At 41.3% G+C, this 12,671-nt stretch overlaps 1 protein-coding gene across 4 annotated transcripts in view; it reads right to left on the bottom strand.

The window, feature by feature from the left end:
• Positions 1-12,671, bottom strand: part of FARS2 (phenylalanyl-tRNA synthetase 2, mitochondrial) — a 506,744-nt gene that overhangs the window by 301,169 nt on the left and 192,904 nt on the right. For all 4 annotated transcript variants that reach the window (XM_021697011.1, XM_021697012.1, XM_021697010.1 and 1 more), the window contains one exon: positions 3,894-4,025. In XM_021697011.1, coding sequence (XP_021552686.1) covers positions 3,894-4,025 — 132 coding nt within the window. The remainder of the gene's footprint in view (positions 1-3,893; positions 4,026-12,671) is intronic.

The following is a 12,671-nucleotide window of genomic DNA, read 5'->3' as shown; positions in this document are numbered from 1 at the left end:
AAATTTCACAGGGGCTCAATAAATGGTAAATTCCTTTCTGGCACGATCACAGCCTACTGTCACCCCTGGTGATGGTTTGATATGTTTGTGCTCCATATATTAGCTGAAAAGACATTAGCAGCCTGAGTCAGCTCAACGGGAAATAAGAGTGTAGTGTTCGGGGACGTGACTCAGTCCTGCCCCCAAAACATCTCCTCCAGGAAAAAACAATCAAATCATCATGACAACAGTAACCACCCACATCACAATTACTAAATCTAAGAAGTCTGAAAGGAAGGGTGAAGACACTATAAATTAAAGAAGAAGAAATAAAGTAAAATTCTATAAGCCATGTGGAAGAGCCTTATCTTATTCCAGGAAAAAAAAAAAAAAACTACATCAATGCCATAGTCAACTTAAATGTGTAATAAAGTGTTTTCGCTGACTACTCATATTAGCAATCTTATTTCACTCTTTTAATTAAATGCCTTCTGGGGTGCCTGGATGGCTCAGTCGTTAAGCATCTGCCTTTGGCTCAGGTCATGATCCCAGGGTCCTGGAATCGAGCCCCGCATCGGGCTCCCTGCTCAGTGGGAAACCTGCTTCTCCCTCTCCCACTGCCCCTGCTTGTGTTCCCTCTCCCGCTGTGTCTCTTTCTGTCAAATAAATAAATAAAATCCTAAAAAAAAAAAAAATTTAAATGCCTTCTATCACAGGCGATAACACACATGATGGCTGGGCCCTTCTATAGGCGTAACGAATAAAACAACAAAGAGAGCTCTGTTTGCTGTCGTTTGTTTCATTTGGTTTCATTTCTTCATTCTGTGTTGGACACAATCATTTAATTGAAATGGATTTCTAGCCACTTCAAAATCACACAATTTACTATCTGGGTATAGCACAGCATGGTTCCTTTCTCGGGCTCTGTAAATGGGGATGATACCAGCATCTACATCGGAGCCTTGTTCTCAAAGCTAAACGGAAGAAAGTTTCTAGAGCCTTCAGTGAGGTGCTGGCCCACAGGAAGGGCTCAAGCGTGGCAACTAGTATCACGGTCCCATCACGGCTTCTTGGTTTCCAGTTACCTCAGCACTTACCTGCACTTCTATGAGACCTTTAAAGAAGGAGATCTACAGCCACCAATTTCAGTGTTTCTTGGAAGTTCTATTTTTTTTTTTTTTTTTAAGTAGGCTCCATGCCCAGCGTGGAGCCCAACACAGGGCTTGAACTCAAGACCCTGAGATCAAGACCTGAGCTGAGACCAGGAATCAGATGCTTAACCCACTGAACCACCCAGGGGCCCCTGGAAGTTCCATTTTACCAGGCAGGGGAGGGGAGGGGGAGATGGGAGGGAAGAAAATGTCGGAGAAGAGATGGAAGGAAAGGCAAAACAGAACTAGAAGGATGAGGCGTGCAGTCTGCCTTTCTCAAGGCCACAGGAACTCAGAAAACAGAAAATGAGCTGTTCTTACAAATAATGCCTGTGCTTAGTGATTGCCAGGCACACATTTAAAAAATTTTTAACTCCAGATGTCAAAACACATCCCAGTCTGAGAACATAGAGCAGAACTCTGTCACAGTAACTTCAAGTTCAACTAGCAAAGCCCACACAGAATTTCTTTTACAAAATCATCTCTTCCTCCTTTTCTTGTCTCCCTCTCTTGCAAGATATTTAATTTAAATTTTATCTGTACAATTTCCCACCAACTTAAAGCACATTCTATCACGAGTGTGAACCTCTCGAACATATCTGCATCTTAGATGCCCTAGTTTGGTTTTGTTTAATTTTTTTTCCCTTTCACTTTGTCATTTACTTCAAGAATACTTGACATGGCTAACTGTATAACAGCAGTCTCATTAATGAGCAATAATGACTTGCAAACCTTTTTCAGATAACTGTATTTGGCCAATTACTGTATGAATAAACACCATAAAAACCCATCAAGGATACTGGAAAAGATACAAGGAAGCACAATTCCTAGTGACAACTGATATGTAAGCTGATCATCCCGACCGGCTTGCTCAATTCTGGCCCCTGACAACACACACTCCTGCGGGGAAGCCTGGGATTCCTTGAACTCTTCTAAGAAGCAAAACAAAACAAACAAAAACACCACAGAAGTATTTGGAACGAGCTCCTACTCAGGAAGAGATTAAATCTTACATGATTGCTTCCGATATTTTGTGTTTTCTACTAGATGTATACATGCCTATTAGGCTGATTGTCCTGTTGTCTCTTACTATATATTCTTAATTTTCTTTTTCCTTCTAAAATCACTCAAACCAGAATCACAGATACTAAGATGACTAAGATCAAAGAGGTAATCGAGTTCCAGTTAGTTAGAAACCATTCCTGTGATAGGCAGGACAGCCTCTGTTTAAATATTTTCTTTTTAAGGGGACTCTCTGTTGAGAAATGGCTCTAACCATTGGGGAAAAAATTAAAAACAACATCAGCGATTAATTTTAGCCCAGATTTACTGTGTGCCAGACCCTGTGCTAACAGGCATGTTACATGTATCACCTCAATTAATCCTCATAATGAAACTTTGAGGGAGGTATCATTGCGTCCATTTTAACTATGAGAAAGACTTACAGGGGTTAAGCCACTTGCCCAAAGACACACAGCTGTCAACTGACAGAAAACCTAAGACAGATACCCAGGCCCAAGCCTCACAACTTTTATTCACAGCCCCTAATAATGCAACCTCTCTGTCCCTCTTCTCTAGGTCAGATCTTCAAATATGTGAAAACCATCCAAGAAGCATCGGGCACTGCTCTACGCTTTCCCCCAGGCTTCCTTGTCAGAATGGAGAGGAATCTGTGAGCTGAGTCCAGGCTCCTGCAGACAGAGATTACCTATGAGAAAGAAGGGAAAGCCAGGCCTCCGGTCTCACAAATCTTGCACTTCCCTGCACCTCATCTCTTCTGTCTCACTCCAACCTTAATCTCCAACCCCATGACTTTACCTGCGGTCTCTCCACATTTCTTAGTCACCCAGAGGGCCTGCTCTTCTCCATTCTGCTGCACGAGGCCCTGTGCCCAACCCTGAACCAGAGCCACTGCCCTCCAAGGTCAGAGAGCAAATGTCCTACTATGGGAAGTGGTGAGGGACTCAGGGCAATCCACATCAGCTCCCCTCCCCTTACTGCTTACGCAGTGAGCTCCTGCTCAAACACCCAATCCTGACCGCCTTCCCAGGGAGGATTTATACTCTGAAAGAATATTTTTTAATTACATTCAGATAGTGATTTAAAAAAAAAAAGCTCTGAAATTAAGTTCAGAAATACTCATTTTTATTAAGCAATGGTCCTGCAGAGAAGAGCTGTAAAGATCTTTCTCAAGTACCTGCAGATACAGGTAGAATTTAATGAGAGGCCTCATTTTCCCACTTAACCTCAGTCAGGTGGCACTGACAACAGCGAGGACAGCAAACAACACAACTTTATAGGTCTGAGTATTCTTATATTGTATTTTGTTGTATTTTCAGAAATATCTTGAATTTGGGGCACTATTATAATGAAATAAGAACAAAAAAGGATTATACATTGGCCTTGTTCTTAAATAGTTTGGAAGACAAACTGCACTCAGGTGATATGCGTCAACTGCCTACGGGCAATTGCAAAGCAACATATCAACAAATTTGAAATTAAGAAGTACAAGTCCAACACTTAAATGTTAACAAGGAAAATTTCCAAACACAAGAAGTCTTTACAAAATTAGATGTGAGAAATTAAGTTCTTCCAGAGTTAAGTGTCAGAGATAAGTCTGGAGGGCAACAGGAGGAAGGAAAGATGGTGAGGCGATCCCCACATGGGTATGTAAATGCATATGAAAATGAGTATGCAAACGAAGTTAAAGAAGAAAGTCTTTTTTAAGAGAGCCTATAAATAAAACGTTGGATTCTTTTCTACCTGAATTTACCAGTTGCTGTTCCATCACCCCGCAGCCAAGCACTTCTAGCCATTCTCCATGGAAGTTGATCTCCATCTCAAAGGAAGGATGAGTAAAAGGAAAGTAGCAGTCTACCCATCTAATGTCCAGTCCTGAAAAGATGCCAAATAAAAACAGATAGTGTTAAAAGGCAGTCTATCCTTCCTTATGATCAAGCTTGCCCTTCCGCTAATGACAACAATTACGACATTCTGAGTAAAATAAATAGCAAACAAACTCATTTGCAACACGTTAGGGGGAGGTAATAAATCTTAAAACTTGTGAAAAACTGGGCATGTCTTTTTCAATATGAAAAACACTTTGTGCAGCTCCAGGACCCTCTAAAACCAAATCAGTCACTTGTCAAATCCCTGCAAACACCTGGCAGAAGGAAAAAATTAGGTAAGATCATGGGAAAGCTGGTGATTCTGTTAGTTCTATAAGTGAAAATGATATCTTTTCAGAGTTAAAGAAAAAGGAATTTTACTATATATGCTGCAAACTTACTTACCAACAATATGACCAATATAGGATAAACTAACCAACTTTTACTTCTGTAAGTATATATATATATTTTTTTAATTAAGTTTATAAGAACAAATAAAAAACTAAGATCAACTAAATGTAAGCAAAACATCTAGAAAGTCAAATTTTTTTTCTACAGAGGAATGACAAATATTCACACATCTAAACAAACAAGTAAATGCTAGAATGAATTTCTCAATAAGCAATCTTGAACATGGCACTCATAAACAATATTATTATTAATTAACAAAGGAAAGACTAATGAATTAAAAACAATTAAAGCCTGCAAAGAGCAGACATTACTAACAGCAGAAAAAGCAGATGCGAAGGTCACGTGGTAGCTAGATACCCACCATGAGGAACACAGGAAAGTGGGCAGCTGACGAATCATCTACGGTCTCCTGCCCTGGCTCCCTTCACTTTGTGTAATGATCTTTCTGTTCTTTAAGCAAACGCTCCTGATTCCATTTCTCCATGGTAACATGACCTCCTACGAACTGAGAATACTGTCTTTTCTCACCCAAGACTATCTGCATTTTAAACCTTGTGGGAATCAGAATGTGAAAGGAAAAAATAAAAATAACAAAAATTGCTTCCATTTATTGAGGACTCTGTCAGCCCACCTCACGGGGAAAAAGATGAATAGATAGCTCAAGTGTAGAGGCACAGAGCTAGCAGATGACTAGGCCAAACCCAGGTCAGCCCGACTCCAAAACTCCTGCTCTTGACAATTAAAATATAATTCCTGCCCATCAAAATAAGGTATTTCAAGAATCAAAAAGCACATGAGAACAGGGGCACCTAGGTGGCTCAATAGGTAAGCATGTGCCTTCGGCTCAGGTCATGATCCCAGGGTCCTGGGATCGAGCCCCACGTCCAGCTCCCTGCTCCGCAGGAAGCCTGCTTCTCCCTCTCCCACTCCCCCTGCTTGTGTTCCCTCTCTCGCTGTCTCTCTCTCTGTCAAAAAATATATAAAATCTTTAAAAAAAAAAAAGCACATGAGAACATAATTATGAAACATGGGGACCTTCCCTATGCCCCAGATGACAAAGGACAAGGTAGGCTTTTCTTTCATTGTTCTAAGAACATTTTAGTTGCCTTATTTTCCTACTTACCTGCTGTCTATAGCAAGTGACAACTGATTTCTGTTACACCAGTAATACCGTATTTCCCCCTCTTGTTATACATGTGCTGTAACAAACGTTACACCGAACATAAAACACAGTGCACAATTTGACAAACATTAACATGTATACATCCAGGAAACTGTCACCACGATCAATATAATGAATATATGCACCAACCCCAAAAGTTTCCAAGTGCCCTTTAGTAACCCTACCCACCTGCCTGTTGCCCCCACCTCTTCTCCTCATCCCCACATCCCCAGGCAACTGCAGATCTCCTTTCTGTCCCTACAAAGGAGTTTGCATTTTCTAGAATTTTATAACAATGCAATCATACAGCATGTACTTTTTTTTCGGTATGGCTTCTTTCACTCAGCAGAATGATTTTAAGATTGACCCATGATTCACATATCATTAGTGTCTTTTTTTTTTTAAAGATTTTATTTATTTATTTAAGAGAGAGTGCTTGCACTCAAGAGAGAGCACGGGGGGGGGGGGGTGGGCAGAGGGAGAGGAAGAAGCAGGCTCCCCGCTAATAGATCATGACCTGAGCCAAAGGCAGATGCTTAACCAACTGAGCCACCCAGGTGCCCCTAGTTCCTTCGTTCTTATTACTGAATAGATTTCGCCAACAGCTCTTCTAATGGGGGGTGAAAAAGTTGGTCCTGTTGCAGGCCATTGGAGAAGTGTCTTAGGTCCCCTGAGTAGTTCTGACTTTTCTGTACGGAAGCCACTAGGATGCAGAGCAGGTGCTTATTTGCCACTATGTTCTGAGAAGAAGGTATCGGTACACCTGTGGGTTTGTCCATCTTTGGGACCAACAATCCCCTACCATATTTTTATTAAAAAGCTGCAGAGGCAGTCCTGCTGGTAAACAGGAATGTGTGAAGCACTGGGATATATAACTGAGTGCCGACGGACCAGCAGATAAGGCATTTTTATCATTCTTTTTTGTAACTCCTGCCAGATAAGCACAAATCACCTAGCGAAAACAATTTAGAAAAACCAATTTTGTTTACATGGCTTGGATCAAATTCTACCAAAAGCAAGATGAGTACTCAGGGTTAACAGGATGATTCCATCATGACATAATTAAACATCACCTGGAACAGAGTTAGGTGAGGTCTACACAAATTAATTTTTCTTGCATATCCTTATTTTATTCCTTTGGACAAGCTAAATGCATACAATTTAGGGTTGTTTTTTTTTAAGATTTTATTTATTTATTTGAGAGAGAGGCAGACAGAGATAGCAACAGAGATAGTGAGAGAGAGCACAAGCAGGGAGGACACAGAGAAGCAGGCTCCCCGCTGAGCAGGGAGACTGATCCCAGGACTGAGATCATGACCTGTGAGCCGAAGGCAGATGCTTAACCAACTGAGCCACCCAGGCACCCCACATAGAATTTAGTTTACATAGCTTTGTATCTCACACCTGTAAAACCTTAAGTCCCTACCCCAAGGAGAAAGATTATTTCAGATATTACTAAGCCCTGAAAATAATCACGTGTTGATTAAAGTAATTCTATTATCAATTTGTATTAAGCTCAAACTAAATCCCTACTGCATAAAGTCTATGGGAAGTGAAACCTGCATAGAGACAGGACTCTCTCTCCACACACCCACCTGCGCTGCTGGTGTGATGGTGTCAAGAGAGCACAAGTACTGAACTGGAAAGTGATGTAAGGATCTCACCCCTTCTCTGGGAAGCTTTTTTTACCGAAGGGTTTTGGCCACTTCTAGAAGTAGGAAAAACGATAACTTTGGAATAACATGTTTTTAATGTTGCATAAATTCTTAAGATCAAATGTCCATATATTGGTTGCATCAACCCTTGCTGTTTTTGGTTTCAGACCTCAGTCACCCTGGCCCTGGGTTTCTTCTTGCTCAAGTGCCCCCAAAGGCATCTGTCAGGAACAAGGAAAGTAACTGCAGAATACGTGAAGATGATTAGTATTACTCACTTGTGGAGCAGAACCCATTAATAATAATATCACAGAAACTAAGAAAACACAGATTGGCAAAAGTTACATCCAATGCATCTAGGACATTTGTAATCCTCTTCACCTCCTTGGATCCTTTGTTAAAAGTTTCCTTTTTAAATCTACATGACCTTGCAAGGAATGCAAAGCCCATACACCATTTATCCTCTTTGTTCCACTTCTTTAAAGACTTCAGTTCTTCAATTCTGCTTCCTTCACAACAACAGGCAAGAGCCAAAATCTATGAAACCCCAGTTTGGGGAAGCCTGTAGCTCTACTTCCAACATAAAGGGTCCTTATTTGAAAGTAAATTCTATTAGTTAATGTGTAATTTTTGCCAAAACACCATATTTTCTATATTTTCTAACAATTCAAATTCCAGTTACATTGACACATTAACAGTAATTCTTTTAAATCACTACTAGTGGAATCATTTATTGAATACTTTTTTTTTTTTTAAGATTTTATTTATTTGTCAGAGAGACAGCACAAGCAGGGGGAGTGACAGGCAGAGGGAGAGGGAGACTCACTGCTGAGCAAGGAGCTTGATGGGGACTTGATCCCAGGACCCTGGGATCATGACCTGCTGAAGGCAGATGCTTAACCGACTGAACCACCCAGGCATCCCTTATTTAATACTTTTATGTAACACCCAAAATACGCTTTCTTCATGTTTTGTCCCCATAGCCTCAAAACTATAGTAAGGATTAATATATTGGGTTTAAAAAGCAACTTGACATACAGCTTATATTAAAAGATGTGATACTGAATAGCCAGCTAAAAACTTAGTATGGCTTAATTCACATGCCATGTACCAGGAGTCAGTAAAAAAATCCACTTAAAACTATGTATTTTGTGTTACATATTAATAGAGAAAAATTTTTTGAAAACATGTCCAAATCATATAGATTCATTATACATTAGACCAATCTCATATTGGGATGATAGAGGGAAATTAAATGCACAGGTGTTATATATCTAATGGAAAATAATGCCAAAGTTTTTTCTTTTGTTCTTTCTTCACTTGGTTGGTTGGTTGGTTGGTTTGGACGGAATGATTTACTAAACCATATTTATAAATGAAGCTCAGAGCTTTTTAAAAATTGCCTTAGAACTTTGCGAGACTATAGCAACTGTCAAAAATTATACACCTTAATTTTTAGCTAGGAGCCAAGTAGAAGAAAGAACACCTGAGAGTAAACCAAACCTGATTTGCGTCTCAGATTTTGACCTTTTTGCTGTGAAGCAGTGAGCAGGTTAATTAACCTCTCTGAGACTGATGTTTCTCCCTGCTGTGTACAATGCTGGCTATCTCACCGGCGTCTGGAGTAAAGAACCTATGGGAGGAGTCCAGGTTTTCTCAAAGGCAGAGATCCTCTTTGGCAATGTGGGCACTCACTCTGCTTTCTCTCCTAAATGAGGATGCCGATTTTGTCCAAGAATGAAGAGAGCACAAAGTCGATTGGGATCTCAGATATGATTACTGAAAATTCCTTCATAATAATGCTGTGAGCTCAAATGGGAGAGGGGTTGCTCGAAGTCTAATTCTCTCAACTTGGTGAGGTATTACCTGCCCCTACTGGCCGCAGGGAACCAGGGGCATGGGAAAGGCAGCACTGAATCTCATCTGCTTTGTACACCAGCCTCACAACTGCTCGATCCTTGGAAAACCAATGGGGGACACAATGAAGGGGGGCTGTGTGGGGGTCTCCTCCCACCGATCCCTGTCTCCTATGCGATGTTGCAGTGTTTAACCACCCTCACGTACTGTAAATATTAAACAGGTGTCATTCCTTCTCACCCCCCCAACCCACCTTCATCACAGATCTCATATAATACATTTAATTGTCCTGACTTACTGGCTCACGAAGGGATTCGTCCTCTTTCCCATACCCCTTATATTTAAAGATGAGACTTTGCTATCAGAACCACCTCCCAGAGGTGTGGGAATGTAGATTTTAAAAGGTTGATGGCCCAAACTAGAACACGTACCAGTGATTTTATATATCCTCCCAAAGTTTCCCTCCACTGAAGCAGATAATTTTTTAAATTGACTATACAAATATGCAATTAATAGGTGCTATTGGGCATTAATTTTTCAACAAGTTTTTCATTGGTTGGTAGCAGAGAAATAGAATGTAGCGCTCTGATATAGGGCTGCTCCTCACGCTTTCTGCACAGGATTTAGCATGCATCCAAGGAAAGAAAGCAAGGTGGGGAGAAAAAAAAAGAAAGGCTAAAAATAAATTCTTAGAAAAACTAAGATCATCCTAGATGACTACAGTCTCACTAGGGAAATTACCCGGCCATCACCGTCAAAGTTACCTGACAATTCCATCTTTTCTGCTTCTGTTTAATTGAATTAAGACCCACAGCCCTTTAAACTGAAAATACAGCAAGCAGCATACAGGCATTTTTTTTTTTCCAGATTTCTCAATATCTCTCTATTCTAATGGCTTTCTTTAAAAAAATTATTTTGGGGCACCTGGGTGGCTCAGTCAGTTAAGCGTCCAACTCTTGATTTCAGCTCAGGTCATGATCTCAGGGTCGTGAGATCGAGTTCCGAGTCAGGTTCCCGAGGTGGGGGTGGCACCTGCTTAGGATTCTCTCTCTCCCTCTCCCTCTACCCCTCGCCGCTCCTTCTCTTAAAAAAAATGTAACAGGTATTGTGTTCACAGGGTTCAAAATCGAAATACTGTAAGAGGATACATTTTACTATATAAAAGAGCATCAGTGGCATCACAAGGAACAAAACTTTTGTGACCATGTGAGCTGATGGATGCTAAATTTATTGTGATCATTTCATAATATACACACATGCGAGGTCATTATGTTGTATCCCTTAAACTAATAAAACTTGTATGTCAATTATATCTCAATAAAACTGAGGGAAAATAGGGCATCAGTTAAAGTGTCACTGCATCCCTGTCCCTGTCCTACCGCCTCCTCTTGGACCCTCCTCTTGGACCCCTGCTAGGGTTACCTTCTCATCACCAGATGTAAGCAAATACGAACATGTACGTCTATTTTCCTCCTTTCTTATAAAAAAGACAGCATTCTTGCACATTATTCTACACCATGCTTTTTTCACTTAATGATATGTTCTGTAGGCCTCTCCACCTGAATACACACAGCACGTACCGCCTCATTCCTTTCCTTACTCCTGCATAGTGTTCCAGCAAGTGGCTCTGCCACATTTATGTAACAAGACCCTTATACTTGAATTATATCCATTATTCTGCTATGAGCAACAGTGCTCCAACAAAGTACCGTGCTGTTCAAAGAGGAAATGCTTGTATAGTTCTAATATTGTCCTCTGTAGGAGTTGTACCATTTTGCACTCCCATCAGCTCAATATTTTTCAAGGGGGCCAAGACCACACAACTAGTTAGTAAAAGAGTCAAATCCGAGCTCAGGTCCTGGCTGAACATTCAGGGTATCTGCTGGGTGCCGAGACAAGACGACCCAGGTTGACCTCCCTGGGCAGCTCCCACGTAGCCAATGCAGAAGCTGAGCACCACGGATAAGACTCCCAGGTTCCTGCTGAGTCCCTCACCCTTGCTGTCTGTTTGCACCTCCTGTCTCTCCCCCAGCAAACGAGAAGAGTATCCTCTGGACTGAGTAACCACAGGGCTGGCAGTAATGAGGGAGAGGAAGCACAGGTAAGGCTTGAGGCAGCCATGTGGGAATATGAATGTTGATTCCATTTCCAAAGCCCACCCCACAAGCAGCATGAAGTCATTCACAACTTACAGTGAATTCCCCATGTAGGGCCTTGGAAACCTGGCAATGCCATCACAGTGACTCTTCAGCACACCAATCCTATGTGTCTACACAGCCACATACCCTTGAGTCCAGGACCACAGACTGCTAAGTGGAATAAAATCATTCCAACTACACAATTAATGTGAAACATTACCTTTTCCCTCTCAGAGGGGGAAAGAGGGTAATAAAATTCTCGGTGTGGGACCTCCACAGCACACAGGACAAGACAGAAGCTATTAGCACTATTTCAGCCACAATGACTCCCTCTGCTAAGACATTCCCAACGTAATAGCGGAAAACAACAAACCTAGCATTTTCTATCACCAACACTGATAGTGTAACTGATCACACAGCTATTATCACAGTCTTCTACTTGGTGGAAAGACCTGTGTGATGAAGTGTTGTTCCAGGCTCTTGCCCTGGACAAGGGACACGGGAATCCTTTTGATTAGGGCTTAGATCTGGAAATGATATTATCATCTCTCCACCTCATAATGGGTTGAAAATGGAGTATAGCACAATTTAATGTGCCCTCCTTCCAAACCTGGGCATGGGGTCAGAGGCACAAGGATAAGTGACTGTTCTCTGGCTATGTAGGGAGCAGAGAGGACAGCTTAACAGCAACCTGGCCTGGGGTGAGCCACAGCCACAGGCCCTTTGGTCCTCAATCTTCCTCACCAACCATTCCCAAAGGATGGTACACAGACAAACCTTCTAGACAGAAGGCTCACACTCCACCCGCTACAAATCTGATCAAAGAGACATGGGTAGATGGGTCATAGCATAAGGAAAGAGCGATCCTAGATCTAGGATCAAATCCCAGCTCCACCATTTTAGCCAAGCAAGTTCCTTACCCTCCTTCACTGCCTCCATTTTGCTTAAAATAAGAACACTTAACTCACAGAGTTTTGGTGACAATTCAGTAAGGAAAAGTATGTAAAGAACCTAAACGCCAAATGGGTGATTTTTGAATTGAACGTCACTGAAAGTCAGGCCATAATCTAAAATATCTTTCACTTTTATAAAAATATGAAAAAAAATAAGCATTTCTAAATTGCATTCCTAAGGTAATCAACATGTGCTGTTCATTTCCTGTGACGCTGTGCTGAATCCCCTGCATGTCTTTTCTAATCTTTACACTGGTATAAGGCTGGCATAAACACTGCTCAGGAACCACCATTATTCTCATTTTATAGAAGAAAGAATGGTGGTCACAACAGCTTACATACCTAAGTTTACACAGTAAATGCCATGATCAGAATTCAAATCCAGGTGTCAGACAATAAGCCCTATGCTGCCCTCCACTGGAGCAGACAACGAAAGCTACACTAACTTGGTTTTCCATGCAAAGTGGCCTTACAAGA

This window comes from Neomonachus schauinslandi, chromosome 8 (assembly GCF_002201575.2).
Source record: "Neomonachus schauinslandi chromosome 8, ASM220157v2, whole genome shotgun sequence".
NCBI classification, from domain to species: domain Eukaryota; kingdom Metazoa; phylum Chordata; class Mammalia; order Carnivora; family Phocidae; genus Neomonachus; species Neomonachus schauinslandi.
This window is presented reverse-complemented; position numbering and strand designations above follow the sequence as displayed.